The 22,311-nt window shown below is 39.1% G+C and overlaps 1 protein-coding gene across 2 annotated transcripts in view; it reads left to right on the forward strand.

The window, feature by feature from the left end:
* GGH (gamma-glutamyl hydrolase) overlaps nucleotides 1-11,266 on the forward strand; it is a 28,773-nt gene extending 17,507 nt beyond the window's left edge. The window contains exons 6-9 of one of the 2 annotated variants that reach the window (XM_076005277.1): nucleotides 1,136-1,182; nucleotides 1,267-1,357; nucleotides 9,104-9,241; nucleotides 10,955-11,266. In XM_076005277.1, the coding sequence (XP_075861392.1) occupies nucleotides 1,136-1,182; nucleotides 1,267-1,357; nucleotides 9,104-9,241; nucleotides 10,955-11,076 (398 nt within the window). In that variant the 3' untranslated portion in view covers nucleotides 11,077-11,266. Of the gene's footprint in view, nucleotides 1-1,075; nucleotides 1,183-1,266; nucleotides 1,358-9,103; nucleotides 9,242-10,954 lie in introns of both variants that reach the window. The other variant, XM_012741549.3, reaches the window with a different exon arrangement.
* Nucleotides 11,267-22,311: the final 11,045 nt, after the last annotated feature.

Consider the following 22,311-nt stretch of genomic DNA (forward strand, 5'->3'; position numbering starts at 1 on the left):
AGAAGCTCCTGATTTAGAAGTTCTAGGAGTTTTAGAAGCTCAGGAACCCAGGGCAAAAACCAGAAACATTCTTTATTATACTACCCTTTGTAAATAGATGATGATGTTTGTAGGTTACTAATCTTTGAATCCTCAGAATTGAATGCTACCAACTATTCCTCTTCTCATGAGGATTTTTGAAGGAAAGTAGTAGTAGTCATACATAGAACTTATAAAATGCTTTATACTTTTGAAAGCTCTTTCTTCCATTGTCTCACTTAAGCATTGCAGGAACCCTGTGGGAAACACATGTATTAGGTCAGACTACTTCGGTCGTGTGTTGCAAAAACCCAGTTTGTACAAAAAGGGAATGTTTCAAGGTACTGGGGTTCTCATGATTGCTGTTAGCAAGTATGAGGAGCCTGGTTTGGAACAGCTAACATCAGAGCCTTGAACACACCAGGATTTTTTTTTTTCTGTTTGTTGGCGTTTGAATCTGTGCATCTGACTGCAGACCCTTCAGTATTGATTACTAAGATATATTGCTTTTTTGATTTATTTACTAAGTAGAAATTTTTTGGCTTGGATAACGTTCCATTGTAAATGATTGATATTTTTAACCTTTTAAGTCCCAAATACCTTTGAAAATATGTTGCAAATTCTGGATTCTTTTCTGGGAAAACAATACACATGTATAAATTGTGTATAATACACATGTAAAAATTTATACACATGTATAAATTTTCAACCTTTTTTTTTAGAGCCATCTAGGGAATTCTAGTACCCTAGCAGATTCTCTGCTTATTCTATGGGTAGCCTTGCTAATTCTCATATCAGAACTTCACTTATTCATGTTAAAATTCTAGGAGAAAAGTCTTAAGTCTGGAGCATATTTGCATTTATGTTAAACACATTTTGTGCTATATTGGAATGCTTCTGTGAACATGTATGTCCATGTTCCAAATCTATTTGTTTATCATTTGGTCACCATGATTATGTCCTAACAGTGGCCTCTCTTTGGCTGCAGATAAGTGACTTCAGTGTATTTTATTTTTTGTGTGTTTAAGTTATTTCTCTTATGCTTAAATTATCTCAGGTTCATTGCAGAGCAGAATGTTCCAGAATTTTCCTACTGACTTGTTGCTGTCATTGGCAGAAGAACCTCTGACTGCAAATTTCCACAAGTGGAGCCTGTCTATGAAGGTATCAGATTAATTATGCAATGAAATCAATAGCACTTAAGAGTCACTACAGAAGTAATCATTTTGTTTTATTTTTATACTCTAGAATTTTACAATGAATGAAAACTTAAAGAAGTTTTTCAATGTATTAACTACAAATACAGATGGCAAGATTGAGTTTATCTCAACAATGGAAGGTATGTATCACTATAGCATGTATACTTTATTTCACTTATTAATTTTATATTTATTAATTTTGGTTTAATGGCTTTTTTGTTATGAATAAAATCATGTTACTTTGGGGCCTAAAGATGGAAGTTAGGGCATTTTTGGAGATGGGAGACATGTTTTGTCCATGTTCCAAGTCAATTGCAATTTACCTGGGTATTTTCTAGAATGGAGGGAAGAAGAAAAGTTGAAGAGTAAGGAGGGAGAGGATAAAGAAATAAATGAAGAAAGTGACTTCTGTTTTTAGCAATATTGCTTATTAAGTACCTTGACAGACTCCTCCCAGGCAAGAACACAAAATGTGGTTGATATAGAAAAACATCTTAAATACATTGATGAAGTGGCAAGGAAATAAGGATACTTGGTACCAAAACTTGAAGATTTGAGTGGAGTATTTAAACCAGCATTATTATTGAATTAGGAGAATTTGAAACAAAGCTCAAGACCTCGTACGTGAACAGTACTTCACGGAGCAGGGCCTGAAAGGCTATACCTGCAATATAAGAGTGAACTCAGAATATACCTGGAATCCTGCCCACAGAACTACAGGGAGAATTATCCATCCTGAATCTTGGCACTAAGGGAGTAGGGTGGCGCAGTGAATAAGCTTTGAGTATTCATAAGGACAAACTGGTTTTCCTAGTGTGGCCTGCATTATACTAAGTGGGAAGTTGGAAAATCTCAGGTCAAGAATTTTGTTCAAAATTGTCTTAGACTAGTAATACCCACACATGCATTGCTGAAACAAATATAAATAATTCTCTTGGGAGGACCAGATGTTCATCTTAGGCTTCAAGGAATTTCCATATATAAGGTTTGAAGGAAAATGAGCAATTCACAGCCAAAAGATCACTAATGTACCAGAAAGCAAAGTACCATGAATGAGAACTTACAGAAACAACAGATGTAGAAGCAGACCTGATTACAATTATGAGATACAATATAACATAGCTTTTAAAGAAATAAGGACCATTTCAAAATAAAAGTATGAAATAATCTGATTTAAAAAGAACAAAATTCCACTATTAGAAATGAAAATGTAATTGAAATAAAAATCTCAGATGCATTAAATCAGAAGGTTAGACACAATCAAAGATTAATGAACTAGAATAGAAGATAGATTGGAAGGAAACATTGAGAATCCAATATAAACAGAAATATAAAATGTGTTGAAAGAAAGGTTGGAACCTGGCAGATAGAGTGAGATGTTCTAACATACCTAACCAGAACTCTAGGAGGAAAAGGAGAAAGCGGATAGAGACAGACTCTGTTTCCATATAAAAAAATAAATTTCAGGTGGATGAAAGACTTAATTAGAAAGGGAAAGTATAACAAGGTTTTAGAGGAAATAAAGGAGAATGTCATCTCATGTAAAGTAAGGAGTTTTGCAGACAAAAATGAAACACAAACCATGAAGGAAAATATTGATAAATTCAGCCAAATTAAGAAGTTATACTCTTAAAAAAATAGCACAGGGGAGGAAAAAAAGGAGATATTTGTAATGTATATAACTGACAAAGGATATGTGTCTAGCTTATATAAAGTAAAAGCATGAATTGAGAAGAAAAGACAGCCTATTAAAAATGGATAAGTTGGGTGCAGTGGTGCCCACACCTCTAGTCTCCACTACTTAGGAGGCTGAGATGGCAGATCCTTGAGCCCAGGAGTTTGAGATGAGCTTGGGCAACATAGTGAGACCTTTTCTCTGAAAAAGGAAGTGAAACAAAATGAAATAAAAAATATATAAAATAAAATAGATAAGAGATTTGAATAGGTACCTTATAAAAGAAACTCGATTGTTAGATACACATATTGTTCAGATAAGTTGCTCAGTGTAATTAGTGATTAGGGGAACGCAAATGGAAATGGGAGGCGAAACCATTTTCACCCACCAGACTAGCAAAATTAAGTCTTCTGGTAACAAGTGCTACCCAGAATATGACACAGCAAGTGCTCTCATGCACTTATGACTGGAATGTAAATGGCTACAACCACATTAGAAAATATTTTGGCATTTCTTAATAAAATTGAACATTTTCCACTTTTATTATCCAGCGGGTTATGTTACTTGATTAGAAAATACCTTAGTGAAGCCGGGCGCGGTGGCTCACGCCTGTAATCCTAGCTCTCTGGGAGGCTGAGGCGGGCGGATTGCTTGAGGTCAGGAGTTCGAAACCAGCCTGAGCAAGAGCGAGACCCCATCTCTACTATAAATAGAAAGAAATTAATTGGCCAACTAATATATATATAAAATTAGCCGGGCATGGTGGCGCATGCCTGTAATCCCAGCTACTCGGGAGGCTGAGGCAGGAGGATTGCTTGAGCCCAGGAGTTTGAGGTTGCTGTGAGCTAGGCTGACGCCATGGCACTCACTCTAGCCTGGGAAACAAAGCGAGACTCTGTCTCAAAAAAAAAAAAAAAAAAAAAAAAAGAAAATACCTTAGTGAAACTCTTTCATGTGCATAGAAATGTACATGATGTTGTTCATGCTAGCAAAAAATTAGAAACAACCCAAACATCAGACAGTTCAAAAGATAAATAATACTACACAGCTGTTAAAATCAATGAGCACATACATCTGCATGCATCACTGAGTGAATCTTGAAACCAGTTTTGAGTTAGAGTGAGTGACAAGTCACAAGGGAATATATACTGTATGTTTTCATTTATATGATGTTTAAACCTTGGCAAAAAATAACTTGGCAAAAATAATAATTGTTTGGTGATAATTCAAAGGAAAATATGAGGGCTTTGGGAATATTAGTCTTGTTTTAGTTCTTAGTCTGAGTGGTAGGAAATCAGGTACTAGTTTTGTTTCTTAAGCTGTGTGTATATGTTTTGTGCATTTTTCCAAATAAGTTATATTTTACAATTTTAGAAACTGAAAAAGTAGATGGAGAAAGAAATGTTGCCAAGTGAATAATAGTAGTGAGAAGAAGTTAGGGAAAATAGAATGCACAATTTGGTCATCATATGAACTGGCAGCCAGGTCACAGGGTTTTTCACCCCAGTTAACTCCTCTTGGTCCCTGAGTCCTTGTGAGAAGGATTAAATGAGAAAATTCTATTAGGTGGTGATAACTTGTGGAGTTACCATGGTAGCTGTTTTATCTTTCAGTAAAAGTAATGTAGTTTAGGACATTAACATTTTTTCAGACTGGAATGTTACCTATAAACTGTGTCAAATATTAGTAAACTCTAATATGGGTAAGCATACTATACCCCAATAGTTTCCAGTGATGTAGAATAACCTGAATGTTTAGGGTGACTGGTGGACATGGTATGAATTGAACTCTATTGATATATATGGATATTTTCTTTTCTCCATTGAGTATATGCTTGTCTTTGATGTATGGGTATGTTTTTCTGAGTAGATGCCTCCCAGTCTTTGGATATATCTTTGGGTATATCTGTCTTGGAGTATTTCTGACTCATCTGTGTAGGGAGCAAACTCCAGAAAGAGTAGAAAGTGTCCCAGTACTGATGAGTGTAGGTGGGCACACATCCTTAACTAGGCAAGCTGTGCAGGTCTTGCAGTGCAATACAAGGTGATGGATTGGCCAGAAGCCTTGAGAGGAGATGTCATTGTACAGATGTCGTCTACTGCTCTCCCAGGAGGTAAAGACTGGATGACTGTAAACTTGGATGGGACCTCTTGTGGAACAAAGCTTGATGGGATGGGCCAGACGGAGAGGTGCCAGGAGAAGTTGGAAGTGGAAATGGAGCCCAGAGGGGGAGCGGGCTCTACCTGTTGTGTGTGTCAAATGGCCTCCTTGCCCTGTCTTTGAATTGGTGAGGCTTGGTTCGTGCCACCTGAGAGGCAAGGGTACTGGAGTGGAATAAACTAGAATAACATAAAAGTAATACATGTCATTCAAAGGTTGGCCATATCGTGGGCTTGCTTCTGGGGGAGGTCAGACCTTAAGAAATGATATCCAGGGAATTCTGGGGCAAGTTATTCGACACAGTCTGAAATGAGCTTGTCATCTGAGCTTTTCATCTTCCCTCCAGCCCTCTTTCTCTGCCTGTGTTTCTTAATTCAGTGGGTAGCATCACATTCACCAAATCATCCCAAGTCAGAAACCTGGGAGTTGTCCATGACCTCCTGCATCCACTCTCCACACCTAAGACATCATGCCAATTTCCACCTCCCAAATCCTTCTTGAATGTTTCCTCGTCCCTATCCAGCCCACCCCTGTCCTACGTCAGCATTAACCACTTGCCACATGGATTGCTGCAGGAGCCTCCTAACCTTGCCACAAGTCCATCTTCGTGGCGATCCCCTTGGAGTGCCAGTCTGATCATGTTGCTTGAACAGAACTCCTCAGCGGCTCTTCAGCGTTGGAGGAGGAAGTCTGGACTTCCCAGATCATCCTCTCACCCTGTCCCCGTCTTCACTTCCAGCCTACCACCCCAAGTGACCTGTTATGCACACAGTCCTCCACAGAGCTGTATTTCTCACTTCTATGTTTCTTCTTGTGTCCTTTCCTTGTCTCTGAAAAGCTGTCCTTCCCCTCCAATCCCGTCTGATGAACTCAGCTGTCTTGAAAGGCTTGGCTCAGTTGCCATCTCCTAGAGGCCTTCGCTACCACTGTCCCTCATCTCCATGTCTTCAGTGCTCCTTGTGCTACATGGGGATGTTTCTCATTGCTGTATTTGTTCATGTTCTGTCTTTCCCTCTAGACTGAGAGCTCGTTGAGGCCTGGAACTGTGTTTTATTCTCCTATGTGTTTCCAGAGCTTTGTGTAAAATGCATAGATGTTGAATGAATGCCTAATTATTTAAATGATAGAGTATTGGGTTTGAAGTTAGGGAATCAAGCTCCATGTTGGTTCTACTCATGGCTATATCATATCAGGCTCATTTGAAAATTTCATCACCTAGAAATTTTCTCACACCTCCAAGATAGGAACACTTGAGAGGCTCCATATTAGCATATTTTCTTTCTACTCTTGATACTTTTGTTCTAAATTAGTAGGTGGGGCATGATTCCTATAGTTTTCAGGAACCTGCATTGGTCTCTTAGTAATGCAATTGACTAAAGAAGAGTAAATCTTAGTTGTTTCTGCATGTCAGTTTGTCTGTATGAGGGAATTTCAAAAACTTCATGGAAAAATGGAATTAAAAGATTAAAAAAAATACTTTATTTCTCAGTGTAATTTCTATCAAGGTCAAGACACTTTTGTAAGCAATGTTACCAGCCATTTAGTCCATCCCTAAAAAACTGAAGGTCCTGGGAATTTACCTTGTTGATGCAGTCACTTTTAACATTAACCGAAGAAAAATGGGTGCCCTTTAAAGATTTTTTGAAGATTAGGAAACAAAAAGAAGTCAGAGGAGCCAAATCAAGACTATAGGGTGGATGCCTAATGATTTCCCATTTAACTCTTTTAAAATTGCCCTCGTTTGGTGAGAGGAATGAGCAGGAGCATTGTTGGGGTGGAGAAGGACTCTCTGGTGACATTTCCTGGGCATTGGAAAGCCTAAAACTTTGGCTAACTCTTAAAATACTCTCACAATAAGCAGATGTTATTGGCCCTCAGAAAGTCAGCAGACAAAATGCCTTGAGCATCCCTGAACACTAAACACTGTTGCCATGACCTTTGCTCTTGACCAGCCTGCTTTTGCTTTGAGTGGACCACTGCCACATCCTTGGTAGCCACTGCTTTGATTGTGCTTTGCCTTCAGAATTGTACTGGTAAGGCCACATTTCATCTCTTATTACACTTCTTTGAAGAAATGCTTCAGGGTCTTGATCCCATTTGTTCAAAATTTCCATTGAAAGCTCTGCTCTTGTCTGTAGTTGATATGGGCACAATGGTTTTGGTACCTGTCAAGTGGAAAGTTTGCTCAACTTTAATTTTTCAGTCAGAATTGTGTAATCTGAACCAACTGAGATGTCTGTGGTATTGGCACATGCACAAAATGAATTTTTTCCTCAGCAATTGATATGAGTCTGCTGCTACGAGGTTCATCTTCAACGTCATCTCATTTCTTAGAAGGAATTATCCATTTGTAAACTGCTGATTTCTTTGGGGCATTGTCACCAACTTCTTGAAAAGAATTGATTTCACTATTTTTCCACCCCAAGCTTCACCATAAATTTGCCTTGTTTTCTTGCTTCGCTTTTCAAACTAACGTCTTATTCTTCTTAGTGCCTCCAACTAGATCCTGTTCAGACATGTTATAACAAGTTAGTATGAGGTTATTTTGATATAAAATTTTTGAAATCCATGCATATTTTTTCATAATACTTATTTTCTAGGAACTTTTTGAGGACCCCTTATATTTATCTGTATGTATCTCTTCCTTTCTCTCTCTCTAATCTATTAGGTAAGTCCTCATTATGATTTATCACTGAAGGCATTTTTTTTATTCTCAAAAATGCTTTTCATATCTTAAAGAAATATACTAGAAGATCTGCCTTTCAGTCAACTGTGTGTGGCAGTGAATTTCCTAGTCACCCAGCCTATGGGTCTGTTGCTGGTAGCTTCACGTGTAGTCCTAGACCTGCGAGAGAGAAAGGGCAAGATCACAAGAGGGCTGGGGGGAGAGGCAGTGCCGGGGGACGAACAGAGCCCCTAGAGCTGCTTGTGGTAGGTTTTTCCTCTTGAGAACCCCTATGACGCTAGGATAAAATGTTCCTTTTCCCGTGGCCTGCTCTCCAGTGGAAGAGCTAGTGGGATGTGAGTGGACAGTGCTATTTCCCGTAGATATTGCTTCCTTCAGCTAAGTCTTCACTTCTCCAAGTACTTTCTGATAGTCGTCATCGTTCTAATTCCAAAGCAAAAAATAATAGAGGGGAAGTTTTTTGTTTTTTTTTTCTTAAATTAAAATGAGGAAAGGCACATGTGAAGAAGAATGAGTATGTGCATTTTCAGGAGCTAAATATTATGCATATTCATGTTTTTAAGAAATTATGGAAGTTTTCAAGCTTATGTAAAAACAAACAGTAATACAGTGAACCCTGGGTACCTATATATCAGCTTTAACAATTGCCAACCTATATGTGGCCCTTCTTGTTTGATATCTGCTTTCTCCCCACACTGGATTATTTTTTGAGGCAAATCCCAGGGATCATCTCATTTTATCATTAAGAGTTCTAATACCAATTGTATTATTTTACCAAGAATGTTTAACACCAAGTTTTAAAGTTTTAAGAACATTTTAAAAATTGATACCATTTCTTAGGGACCATGTCTATTAAAAAAAAATTGACAACATGAAGTCATCAGTCATTGCTTAGACTGAGAGGGAGACACATAGTTTCGGCTGGGACAAATTGGCTTATGTAGAAGGATACCAGAATTGCTGCCATAGTTCATTCTCATATGAATAGTAACTCATCATCATGGGAGGACATGAAAGATGGCATGAAAGGGAAAAGAAAGAGACTCACCATGGAAAAAAACTTGTGTCACTGATGTGCACTTGTCTCAGAGTAGATTCCTCAGCCCAACTATTTTACTTTACTATGGTTATCTTCAAAAGCAAATCATATTACAAATTGTAAAAGCTTGCAAATCTGTGAAATGCATTATTGGGAATTTTTACATTGACCATGAATAGAAGTTATTTTGTGTCTGAGAGAATATGTATGATTTTACTTTGTCTGATATAGTGAGTTATAAAATAATGTATTACACAGGATATAAAACAATTTCATTATCATCTTAAACCATTCTTAATACTTACTGGATTATGTTCTTCATACAGGATATAAGTATCCAGTGTATGGTGTCCAGTGGCATCCAGAGAAAGCACCTTATGAGTGGAAGAAATTAAAAGGCATTTCCCATGCACCTAATGCTGTGAAAACTGCATTTTACTTAGCAGAGTTCTTTGTTAATGAAGGTAATGTGGGGTACTTAATTTTGTCACTCCAGTGTAGTATTGTAAGAGATTGCCCTCATCTGAACTTTTGTCTGCTCTTTTGCTCTACAAAAGTTCTGTAAGTTCTGTAGGCTTAACTTTAAAAGAAAATATTAAATAATGTGAAAGCCCTGAAATTGATATATTTGATATTCAGGTAAAGTCAGAACGATTATTTCAATAACAGTATCATACATGGTAAGAGTGGGCAGATTCTACAGCATAAGGAATGTTGAATTCATCTTTCCTTTCCTTCCCTTTCCCTTTCCCTTTCCCTTTCCCTTTCCCTTTCCCTTTCCCTTTCCCTTTCCCTTTCCCTTCCCTTCCCTTTCCTTTCCTTTCCTTTCTTTTCTTTCATACTGTTAATTTAGATTCTCCTCCATTACTCTTCTTTTTTAGGAATAATGTTTTAACTATAACATTCTCTGAGAATTAGATGTTATTTTTCCAAGACAATGATATAATAACCATTAGTGTGTGATTTTAAGGTGCCTGTCTGTAGTTAATAAGGTTTGCCTGCTTTTTGGTTATAAAAACCACAGATATTTTCAGACTGTGTTATATTTGGGGGTGAAATTGAGAATTTAGTTGTAGTTACTTACTTTTTAGTTGAGCGATATGGGTGCAGTTAAGTTCTCACGTAATGTGGTTGATAGGTTCTTAGAAACTATGACCTTAAGCTTAAAGAATGTATAATGAACCCAGTGACGTTGAAGGAAATGATGTTATTCAAGGACCTGCTGTTGTTTTGCTTAAAGTCTCAGTTTCCAAGAACCTATCGATGACATTAAATAAGGACCTTGGTGAGGTGTGGCCATTTGGTGACGTCAGTGAGCCTGTTTTCATCCCATCTCCAAGCTTGCCCTAAGTTTTTATCAACCCTCCTGCTCTAGTTGGGAAGTCAAGTACCTCCTACTCAATTCACTCCAGTTTAGAATTATGCACAGTTGAGTAGATGGTTTCATGACAACAACTCCACATGAAAAAAAGTAAATTTTCCCATATGCAGCATTAGTCCAACAGCAGTGGGCATAACCAGGTTAGCTGCAGTGTTAATCACATGGCAGTCCATTTAGTCTTCATCTTCCAATGTCCTCCTTTCTAAAAATGTCGCAAGAGCCTGTTTACTTACTTTATTTTGCCTTTAGGAAGAAGTCTGAGCTCTCAGCCCCTCACATGCCAGTTTTGGCCATGCCAAACTTCTCACTGTGCCTCTTGTTTTTCATCATTCTGCCTTACCTGTGAAAATGCTCTTCCATCTGCCTCAGCTTCACCGGTTTCTCTATCCTTCTACTCTTGTTGCGTTTCAGTAAAGATACACTGTGAGAACACTATGTCATATGAATCTGTGTGGTTACTAGGCTAACTTCTTGAGTGCTAGGACCTTTTCCTGTTTGTATTTCCATCCCCAGGCTCTGTATCTAGCACTGTGCACACACATGGCCACTTAGTGTTTGGGTGACTTGGGGAGCGAGCACCACATTGGGTGTGGGATGGGGTAAATACGCAGGCATAGCTGCTGCGTCCGTAAGTCAGATGCTGTCTTATTTGGGGGAAATTTGTAAAGCATTTCTCCACTTGTTGGTATTTTCCCACATAATGCTGATTGCAAGAAGGAAAAAATATTACAAAGTAGTCTTTGGAAAATTTTGTCATATAATCTTTTTAAAAATTAATACTTTCTTTTTCTTGTAGCTCGGAAAAACAATCATCATTTTCCATCTGCATCTGAAGAGCAGAAAGCACTGATTTATCAGTTCCATCCAGTTTTTACTGGAAATATTTCTTCATTTCAGCAATGTTACATATTTGATTGAAAGTCTTGGATTTGTTAAAGAGCTGCTTGGAATAATTTCACAATTAAACTGTTACAATAACTTGCTACCCATGGCAATATTAGAAAGCCATAGGTATTCTTTTTCTATGATGTGACTGGCTTTGATTCTTCATTCAGTTTGTGACTATTTATATCACATTTGGTAATTAAACAGTGAGAGAGGTAAATAATATAGTGTTTTTCATGGAAAAACCTTGTATCTGAACATTAGAAAAATAAATTTATTGAAAGTACAAATATTTTTTCTAACTTATTGATTTTCTAACTTATTGATTTCTGACTTATTGGAAATAAATATTACCCACTCCCCACCAATCCTATCCTCCTCGCTGAAGACTTTTTAAATCCTGCCTCTAGTTTACTGTGCTGTCTCCCTCCTTTGGGTTTCAGGAGTATTGTGGGTATGTGGGTATGGGGTGTGTGTGTGTGTCTGTCTGTCTGTCTGTCCGTCCATCCATCCTTTTCTGCTCTGTTTTAGCTCCACAGTTAAAGTGCACACACCCTGAAAGCAGAGTCTGTGTTTTGAATTTTTTGTCTTTTATAATGTCTAGCACAGCAGACCTCAATAAATAATTGTAACTACTTATAAATGAACTTTTTTCCCCCTATGGAAAATACAAAGCTGTCATACATTTATTTTGATACATTTTCATATATTTTTAAATCTGTGCCACCTTCCTCTACTCTTCACCATCCCAGATAAGCCGTCAGAAGTGTGAAATGTAGGAACTCCTTGAGGACAACCAAGTTGTTGGAAGAGAGAGAGAATTTGTCGAGCTTTATCTGATAAACGGTGTTTGTGCATCTGTCCTCTGCAGCCTTTCAGAGTTGTTGTAGAGAAGTAGAAACACGGGAAATAGATTGGGAAAGACGTTGGAGGGGATTATGAGTGACTTTACATTCAGAAAGATAAGAACAATAATCTGAAGATACTGAGGTAAGGCATAATCTTTAGGCAGTAAGGATAAATGGAGCATAGAAATTGAAAGGGATTAACAAGAACTTTAATAGAAATGTGACAGATTTTAGTTTCTGTACATGAATGTGAAGATTCTTTGTTGAGTAATTTACTGCCGAATGCGCCATTCCTGCTAAGTTCTCGTCTCTCACCACTAAAAAAATGTAGCAACACTATTACTGCTCATAATGCCAGAGCTCTTCCCAACCTGTTTGTGTTGAAACCATATAGTTCTGCTTGTCTCTTCAGATGCCTGGGCACACTTCCTTCTGACTCTCCCATTATTCATGATGCTGCATCATCCAGCCCTCTGCCCATGAATATTGGCTTCCAAAGCTTCTTACTGTGCTTCATTGATGATGATCACAAATGCAAGAAAATGTGAACAGTCACTTATTTTCTGCTGATGTTCAGTTTACCATTTCTCTGTATATTTTTTGGAAGCCTTTATGTCCGAATCACTTTATTCCAGGAATGGAATCTCTTTCAAAGTTGACCACAACCCTGCCTTCCACACACCACCAACAGCGGGAAGGATAGGCAATGGCTTGAGGGCAAGGGAGAAGAGCAGTCCCCTTCAGGCAAAGAGTGTCGCTTGTCAAGCCTGACATCACTACATCAATGGGGCAAGAGAGGGCGTTGATTAGAAGTGCTTGTTGAGCCAGGCAAGGTGGTTCATACATGTAATCCTAGCACTTTGGGAGGCCAAGTGGGGAGGATTGCTTGAGCCCAGGAATTTGAGACCAGCCTGAGCAACATAGTGAAACCCTATCTCTACAAAAAATAAGAAAAATTAGCCAAGTGTGGAGGCGTGCACCTATAGTCCATGCTAGTTGGAAGGCTGAGACAAGAGGATCTCTTGAGCCCAGGAGTTCAAGGTTGCAGTGAGCTCTGTTGACACCACTGCACTCCAGCCTGCGCTACAGAGTGAGAACTGTCTATAAAGGAATAAAGAAAGTGCCTGTTGAAGTTGCTGAGTAATGGTCTGGAAAGCTCTAGGAGGAGATAGGTGGCTACTCATGGAGGACTACCTGATACCTGGGGAAGTCTGGGTCACTTGCTTCTTTGTCGGCAGGAGAGGGACAGAAGCTGAAAGACCAAGTGTGACCGAGGGAACAGGCATGGATTAGAAAAAGGAAAAGGAAACAACAGAAGGAGGAAGGACTAAGTGTGGGCTTTTCTTAAGAGCCAGCTGATGCGCACCCTTCTCTAGCCCACAGCTGATTTCAGTTTCTAGGGGAGACAACTGCCAAAGTTCTTACCTCCAGCATTTCTCATTCTGTTCCGTGTGTGGAATATCTCAAATGAAAGGGGAGTGCCAGGCTTTGAGGGCATGCCCTGCACTCATTTCTTTTCAGTCAGATATTGCTGATGGCTGCCCTGCACTCATTTCTTTTCAGTCAGATATTGCTGATGGCTCACAGTTTCGTGTAATCTGAGGCCGAGCACAAGATATTTGGTGAGGGGATGTTGGGCGTGTCTCCATTTCCACACTGCAGAGTAGGGAAATCCTCAAAATTGTGTCAGTAGGCCAAGATCCTGTGGTTAGGATGGTCCTATGGCTTCTAAAAGCAGGGGCAACTCATGCAAAAGTAACCAAGCCCAGCTCCTGACACGTAGTAGGACCTCAGTAAGTACCCGTCTCTCATTTTCCCTCCGTCCACTGAAATAATCGGCCAGCCCTACGTACATATTGGGTCTTTCTGTTTTTACTTATCAGAATTATAAGAAAATACCCCATTTAAGAAATTTCTCCTATAAGAAGAATTAAGAGGAAAAACGCTTTCACTCCTCAGAAACAGAAACTTTTGTTATTATTTTGCCTGGGACTTTATTCCATTTAAACAAATTTCTTTTTAAAATGAATAAAGCTTTTATTCTATATAGCATTTTCATTCCAATAGTAGTTTAAAATTAACTGGGGTATTTTGCAGTAATGTATTAGGAACACTAGGTGTCAGCAGAGAACAAGCTAACCTACTGTTTGGTTGTGTTTGCATTCAACCATTTAGAATAGTAGGAAATTGCTAGAAAGCTAAAGAACATTTGCTAGTACAATTATTACATTCATTTAAATACTAATGGTTGCATAAACATAGACTTGTGCCTATTACTGGATGTTTTCCACTCTGATCTATGAGGGGGTCCTAAACAAAATCACTTGACAAAAAGAAACAATTTTAAGTGTCTGTTAAGGGCCAAGTGCTTTCATTTACGTAAATTTGTTGACTGTATATAAAATTCCAATGTCCTTTCTCCTGATGCCTAAATGGCATCTAGGCTAGAGTGTTGTTCTGGGCTGGTAAAGAAAGAGCCAGAACCTCATGAGAGATGCTTCTGGGGAGGCTGGCAGGGAAGGCGCCAAATCAACCAAGAAGAATTCCTTGATCATCTGCAAAGATATGGGCAGAAATGCCTAAAACAAACAAGGACATGGTTTCTATTTATTTCCCTATAGTTTATGGTTTCTTAACATAATGTGCTCTACATCTTGTCAAAGTTTCCCCTTCTAGTGGAAGGAAAAGCCCTTAATCATAAGTTTTCCTGTTAAACTTGTTCCTTTTTGCATAAATTTGCCATGCTTTTAGGCTTCTGATTCTTTGACATTTATTGTAATTTGTCATATACCTAATTGAGAGCCAGTTTATCTCATAACATAGATTGTCTTTAGAATTTTATAATACTGCTTTAATATCTTTTGCTGTAGTTCAGCATTCAAGTTAATCCATCCTAGAAGTTTTCTAGGGAGACACTCAAAGGTTTGAGAGAATTAGAGAATCTCAGAGTGGAAGAGAATTTAGACTGTTGTGGTGGGTAATGGGAAGGCTTTGTATTTCCATTAATAAAGCCTAGACAGTGTTTGTTTTAGGTCAGCTGCATTACCTCTGGATTACATTGAACTGTTCCCAGAACTACAAACCCAGTTCTTTCTTGTCCAGTATGTATGTCATATCTTACATCCGTCCGGCTTCCTAGCAGATCAAAGTGGCAAAGTGTACCGAGAATGCCAAGGATCCTGTGCTCTTTCTGCCCATTCCTGACCTTGTGATTTCGGGCAAACCACGCATTCACTTGGCCATGAACATTTCTATTTATTCTTGGTGTCCTGCCTACTTCAGATCCCCTTAGAATTGTCCTTCAAGGTCTTAAACCCAGAGTACATACTTTTTCTTTAATAGTCTCTGATAATCTAAAAAAATTATTTCATATACTTTTTATAAAGTTAAATAGCACAATAACAGTTTTCAACTTAAGCAGTTAGAATAGCAATTCTACTTTGCCAATAATTAAAACTACCCCTTCTGTTTCAATTTTGTAAAATAAATTGAAGATGGGCACTTACAATTTTTTTTTCTTCTCTAGTCAAAAGAATTTGAATGACTTGGTTCCTCTTTACTAGTCTTCTACCCAAGGACAAAGGAGCTAATAAATAATATATGCAAATCTGTTGGTATAATTAAAGATAATGATTGACCTCCATTTTGAGAGAAAATAGCCACATAAAACAGGCTTTGAACTGTGTTAGAATAGACTTTAGAACAATAACAATGTAACCATGATAATAGAAAAAACAATTGAATTAGGAAAGTTCTTTCGTTATTTCCACTTGGCATGTTTTCACAGTGTTGCAAATACAATTAGTGTCCTGCGCCTTTTAGTTAACTGGATGGAAGGCATGCTTCTGCGTTGCTGCATGGCCGTCCTAGCTGGCAGCATCTCTGCCCTTCTGGAGGGTGGGATGGCCCTGCCAGGTGCTAAGCTCAGCAGTTAGGATTGGTCAGTGTAGGCGGTGGGTGGAGGGCTCCAACGGGACAGGAATTCTACTTGACATGGTCCAAAGTGGGATAGTGAGGCAGATCTAAGCCCAAGTACACAGAGGAATCAGTGCCAGAGGACCAGAGCAATTGAGTAACTGAACAATGGAACCTAGAGTTGGGTCCTGAACTGAAGGAAGCTGGAAGTGTGAGCAGGTTCCTACAAGCTGGGGGAGTCCAAGGCCAAGTGCCCCAGTGTCCGCGAGAAGATCGGAGATTACTTCAGGAGCTTAGGAGGACGTCTAGGGGCATGTCTCTCGGTCTTGAGATACAGTATCAAGAATTCAACTCATTTATTTTCAATGACAGCCAGACATTCCATCTGTAAAAGCTACCAGCACTTTCCTACTTGGGGCATTGTAGGATGATTACAGCCAGCACAGGTTGACACTTGCACCTCTCTTCTCCCAGTGTCCAGGTGTGGCCTCCGTGTTGAGGCCTCTTGGGTTAGAATTGCTCTGGCCACGAGCCGCTGTGTACTCCAGACCTACTCTCCTCCATGTTCTCTCTGGTCTGTCTCCAGAGAGGGTTTGATATTCAGGGTTTTTTGTTTGTTTGTTTTTTCTTACTCAGCCTCTTTGGGCATGTGGGTCCTGGAAGTGGTTGCCTGGTTTTGTGATTCACTGGTTAACGATCAAGGTCAGGTTCCAGGCCCAGCCTTGGCCTCAGCTGTGCAGGTGTCTGCTGCAGTCAGTGGGCAAGGGAACCCACTTACTTCAGGGGGAAGTGATACGAAGCCCTGTTTTGGCCTTGTGCTTAAGCTATGATCTCCAGTGCAGTTTTAAAGAGCAATAAAGTGATGACAGTATATTAATCCTTTCCTGTGTGTATGGGAAAAGAAGGTTGAAGGGCCAGGCTCCCTTGGAGCCCCTAATATCTGCGGAGCAAACCACATAAAGGTTCTTGCTTCCTTTTTCCATGGCCTCCAGTCATTCTCAAGATGAGGTCCGGGGAGTGGCCTGACGCTGCAGCTTCCTGGGCTGGACCTCACTCCTACCTCCGGGTGCCCTCTGGGGACCTTCAGATGCTCCCACTGGTGGCAGGAGCCTCATGTGTCCACACCTGCCAGGCTCAGTACGATGTTCAGCCAGGTCTCTGCCACAGGAAGGGGTTCCAGGTCCAGATCGAGGGAGTGCTAACCTCAGGGATGTCAGGCAGTGTTTCAGAAGATTTTGTAGTGTAACTACTCTGTCCTCCCCCAATTGAGTGGTTTGAAATAACCATTTTATTTAGCTTCTGATGTGGGGATCTGCCGGGCGGTCCTTGTGGTCTGGGCAGGTAGCAGGCAGGGGACATGTGCCCTTCCTGAGAGGCTGACGGTCTGCCTGTCAGCCACTGTTGTCAAATGTAGGTTTTTATCTTTAACTCAGATTTGGTGAGGACAACAGATCAGGTGACAATTGCCTTGGACAAGACAGTTTATTACAGTTTCCAAGCGGAGGGGAGCATGCCACACCACCTGTCCTGGGCCACAGGAGGGACACAGAGAGGAGATTGTTGGCACAGAGTGGGGGGGGGGCATGGGAAAGAGTCTTTGTTGTGGTTTTTGCAGGAAGGAATGAGCAAGCCAGAGTAATCAGGCAGCCAGTTTAGCTTTGGCTTGTTTGCATAACTCCTTCTTGAAGCCTGGCCTGGAAGGATTGTGACAGGGGAATAGCATCCCCAAGAGTAAGAGCTCACAAAGCAAGAGGTGGACCCAGTGGGATACAGTGGGGAGGGGAAGTAGGCTCTGAATTGGTTAGTTTGCTTATGAAAGGCACCCCCAAGGAGAGTTTGTCTCCTCTAAGAATTAGCTATCCCTGGAAGGGGCAGTCCTCCACTCAGGATCAGGAAGGCCTCAAATATCAAAGCATCCAATCTAGAAGCTGGAAAACAGGTGGTTAATCCAGCCACCTGTGCCTTTTGTGCCTTGGCCAGGTGAATGTGTGCCGCATTTTGATCTCCAAATGCTCCCAGGAGGATTTTACTTAGATTTCTATTTGCCTTCTCTTATGGTTGTGAGACTTATGTGACACTTACAAAAATGACGTTAATAGATGCTATTTCCTGGAGTAGAGCCCCCTCCCCTTCTGTATTCATTATCAGTGAAAGTGGATGCTTTCATAGGTGGCCGAGCCAGCCAACCTCTGAGCTCAGCCTCAGTTTGAGCCAGATCCATCTGTTCATTAATGTTTTTTCACAGACCAAAAGCCGCACTGAGTTTTCAGATTAGGACCTACAGCCATCTGCATCTGGTCACGCACATGTCTGCCACCTTTGCCGGCATGGTAGAAATGGAAGGGAACACTCGTTCTTACCTCGACTGCTTCCTCACTTCCTCTGACCACACACCTACCCTGGATGCTGGTCACTGCCTGAGACAGCCAAGGTCACTCCTAGGGAGCTCCTGGATGCCTCTGACACATCAGGGATTGGACATCAGCCTGCTTTTTAATTCAGTATCTTCCTCAGGTACTATGACGTCTGCCAGGTGATGTATCCAATGTCAAGCAACATCCTGCCCTGGTTCCTGAGCACACTTCTACAAGTCAGAAGCCTGGCCTGGATTAGCAGTTTCTGACAATAATAAATCATTCTGTGTTTAACATTTTTGTGCTTTTTCCCCCCCTTCATCTTTTGGATAATTTCCTTAGTTAATTTCCAAAATGGGATTACCAGGAAACTTTTGGTTCTTGATTAAATTGCAAAGTTGCTTTCCGTAAGGATCAACAAATCTTAAGGTGTAACTGGGAACGTATTATTGCACTATTTTACCACACCTTCAGTAGCCTTGAATATTATAATTGAATATTGATATGGTCTGAATGTTGATGTCTCTCCAAAGTTCATATGTTGAGATCTTTACCCCTAGGGTGATGGTGTTAGGAAGTGGGGCCTTTGAGAAGTGATTAGGGTAAAAGCCTTCATGAATGGGATTAGTGTCCTTATAAAAGGGACCTGAAGGAGACCCTACTGTGCCTTCCACTATCTGGGGTTAAAGTGAGAAAATGTCCATCTACGAACCAGGAAACAGGCCCTCACCAAATACCAAATCTGCCAACACCTTGATCTTGGACTTACCAGCCTCCAGAATTGTGAGAAATAGTTTCTGTCGTTTGTAAGCCACCCAGTCTGTGGTAATTTCTTGTAGCAGATGAAACAGAGCAAGGCAAACTTTCATTTTATGCTAATCAGTGAAGAAATGTACATTATTGTTTCTCTCATTTCTTTGTTAGTGATATTGAATGAGCTCAATATTTGTTTTATCAATATTGTGAAATAGTATCCATTCCTTTTACTTTTTATTAATTGCTCTGTTTTTCTTATTTGATACAGTTCTTTACTTTTACTTTTTTTGGGGGGTTTTTTTTTTTTTGGAGGCAGAGTGTCACTCTGTCACCCTGACTAGAGGGCAGTGGTCTTATCATAGCTCACAGCAACCTCAAACTCCTGAGCTCAGTGATCCCCCTGCCTCAGCCTCCTGCATAGCTGGGACTATAGGTGCACACCACCACACCTTGCTAATCTTTGGATTTTTTGTAGAGAGGAGGTTGCACTCTTGTTCAGGCTGGTCTCGAACTCCTGACCTCAAGTGATCCTCCCACCTCAGCCTCCCAGGGTGCTAGCATTATAGGCACGAGCCAACACACCCAGACTATAGTTCTTTACATAACATTATTATCTTTATAGAACTGTTTTTTTCCCTCTATCTTCTTTGACTTTGTAGAATTTTTTTCCTTGACATAAAAGAATTTTTCTTTTTATGTAGTCAAACTTTTAGATTATTTTATTTCAATGTTTGTTTATTTCTTTAATTCTAGAAAGTCCTTATCTCTTTTTATTTCTGTTTTCAATTTTTTTGTGATTGTGGTATGATTTTTTTAACTCTGTAATTCAACTACAGTTGATTAAGGAGTATGAAGTGAAGTTAGTGGCTAGTTTTTTGTTCTGTGCTTACAACCAATTTTTCTAACATCATTGTCAAATAAGCTTCCCCTTTTCCATTATTCATAATGCTGTCTATAGAAGATACAAAATTATTGTAAACATAACATTGTATAATATTACAATAATATTATAAACATAATAATTTCTACCACCTATTTTGTTTCATTAATTCATGCTTATTCTTATGCCTGTACTTCTAGTTTAATTATAATTCTTTGTAATATATTTTTTTCTTTTTTGTTTTATTTCAGCATATTATGGGGGTACAAATTTTAAGGTTTCAATAAATGCTCTTTCTCCCCCTCCCCCCACAAGTCTGAGTTTCCAGCATGACCATCCCTCAGATGGTGCACATCTCACTCATTATGTATGTACACACCCGCCCCCCTCCCCCCTCCCGCCTGCCCAATACCCTATTACTGTAGTTCCTATGTGTCCACTTAGGTGCTGCTCAGTTAATACCAATTTGCTGGTGAATATATGTGGTGCTTGTTTTTCCATTTTTAGGATACTTCACTTAGTAGTATGGGTTCCAGCTCTAACCAGGAAAATATAAGATGTGCTATATCACTGTTGTTTCTTAGAGCTGAATAGTACTCCATGGTATACATATACCACATTTTATTAATCCATTCTTGGATTGATGGGCACTTGGGCTGTTTCCACAGCCTTGCAATTATGAATTGTGCTGCTATAAACATTCAAGTGCAGGTGTCTTGTTTGTAGTGTCATTGGATCTTTTGGGTAGATGCCCAGTAATGGGATTGCTGGATCAAATGGTAGATTCACTTGTATCGCTTTAAGGTATCTCCATATTGCTTTGTAATATATTTTTATGTAAAGTTGATCCTCCCTTATTGATTTTCTTTTAAAAAATTTGTTTTAATATCCTTCTCTATTTATATATTAAGAAGAATTTTAGGATTATTTCCTCCAAGCTTCCCTTCTTATTGAGAATACAATAAGCCTACATATTAATTTGAGAAAAATCCTATCTTTACAATGTTTAGCTTTTTTGATATAGCAGTATACAATGCATCTTTTACATGTTTTAATTCAGGGAAGTATTTTCACTTATAGTATATTTCTCACTAGGATTAGTTGTTTCATTGTCTATTGGTATTTATCAATGGAATTAATTAATTTACTTTCTTAACAGAAAGTTTTAAACATATACCCCTTGAAGCCATCAAAATAGGATCTTTCTAAAAATTCGTCACAGGCTTTTTTAGGAGATTGTGGTAGGGAGTTGGCTTGCTAGTATTTCACTGACATTTTTGTGAATTTTATACTTGTACTTTTTATTGAGCCATTTGTTAATTCTAGCAACTTTTAATTGATTCCTATGGGCTTATTATATTTTATTTATTGTATATAATGTATTATACATGAATTTATAATTAGAGATTATACATGAACCTATATTAGGATTATTAATTCATATTTTTGAACACATGTATATTTCCCATATTCTATGTGATGTTTACTTTTCAGAAATAAGGAATTGAATGTACACATTGAATTACAGGGAGGTGAGTCAGTCTGACATTGAAATGGTACATTAAAATAGCCTGGTTAATGTTTACAGACTTCTTTACATGAATCGAAACATTTTAAGAGGTGATAATCACAGTATGCAATTTTCTGGAAGGCATTATCCCAAACCAGCTATTTACAGGTGGGACCAGATGTGTGTGCTTTGTTGCTGCTCTGTCACTACAATTACACTTTTACCTTTTCTTTGCTTTCAAACAGGAAGCTCTGACAAACGGTGTAGTGCCTCAGGGCATCTTGGAAGCCACACAAATGGTGCCCTCCTGTTGAACTGTGCCTTAGGAAGGAACTGATGCTGAGCTAATGCGAGTGTGTCAAGGTGCTACCAGTTCAGGTCTCATCACTTCTAATTAGGCCTTCTAGAATTCTGTAAGCCTTGCCAGGACTCTAGCTTGGGTCATTTTAATGCATTTCCATTCTAAAGCCTGGCTGCTAATTTAGACATATTTTTCCCTCTGTACGATTCCCTGAATCATTATAACTTAAAAGTCTTTAACTTTGCCATTTATAATAGAAAATTTCTTTTCTTTTCTGTTGAAATAATTTAATCTTACAGAAAAATTACAAATATTGTCCAAAGAGTTTTCATATATCCTTCACCTACATTCAAGTGTTAAAATTTTACACATTTGCATTATTATTTTCTCTCTTTCTCTATTCTCTGTGTGTGTGCACGTATGCACACATGCACTCATATATGTATATATTCTTAACCTCTTGAGATTAAATTACAGATGTGTCACCTTTTTTACCCCTAAATACTTGTATTAATATGTTTCCTAAAAAACAAGGATATTCTCTTACATAACACTGCATAATTATCAACATCAACAAACCTTATTAACATTTTACAAATTGTCCCAGTATTGTCCTCTGCAGCAAATGGAAAAAAATGTTTTCAGGCCCAGGATCCAACCTAGAATCACAAGTTGCATTTAGTGGTCACATCGCCTTAGTCACC

The sequence above is a fragment of the Microcebus murinus genome, chromosome 7 (assembly GCF_040939455.1).
Source record: "Microcebus murinus isolate Inina chromosome 7, M.murinus_Inina_mat1.0, whole genome shotgun sequence".
NCBI lineage: Eukaryota > Metazoa > Chordata > Mammalia > Primates > Cheirogaleidae > Microcebus > Microcebus murinus.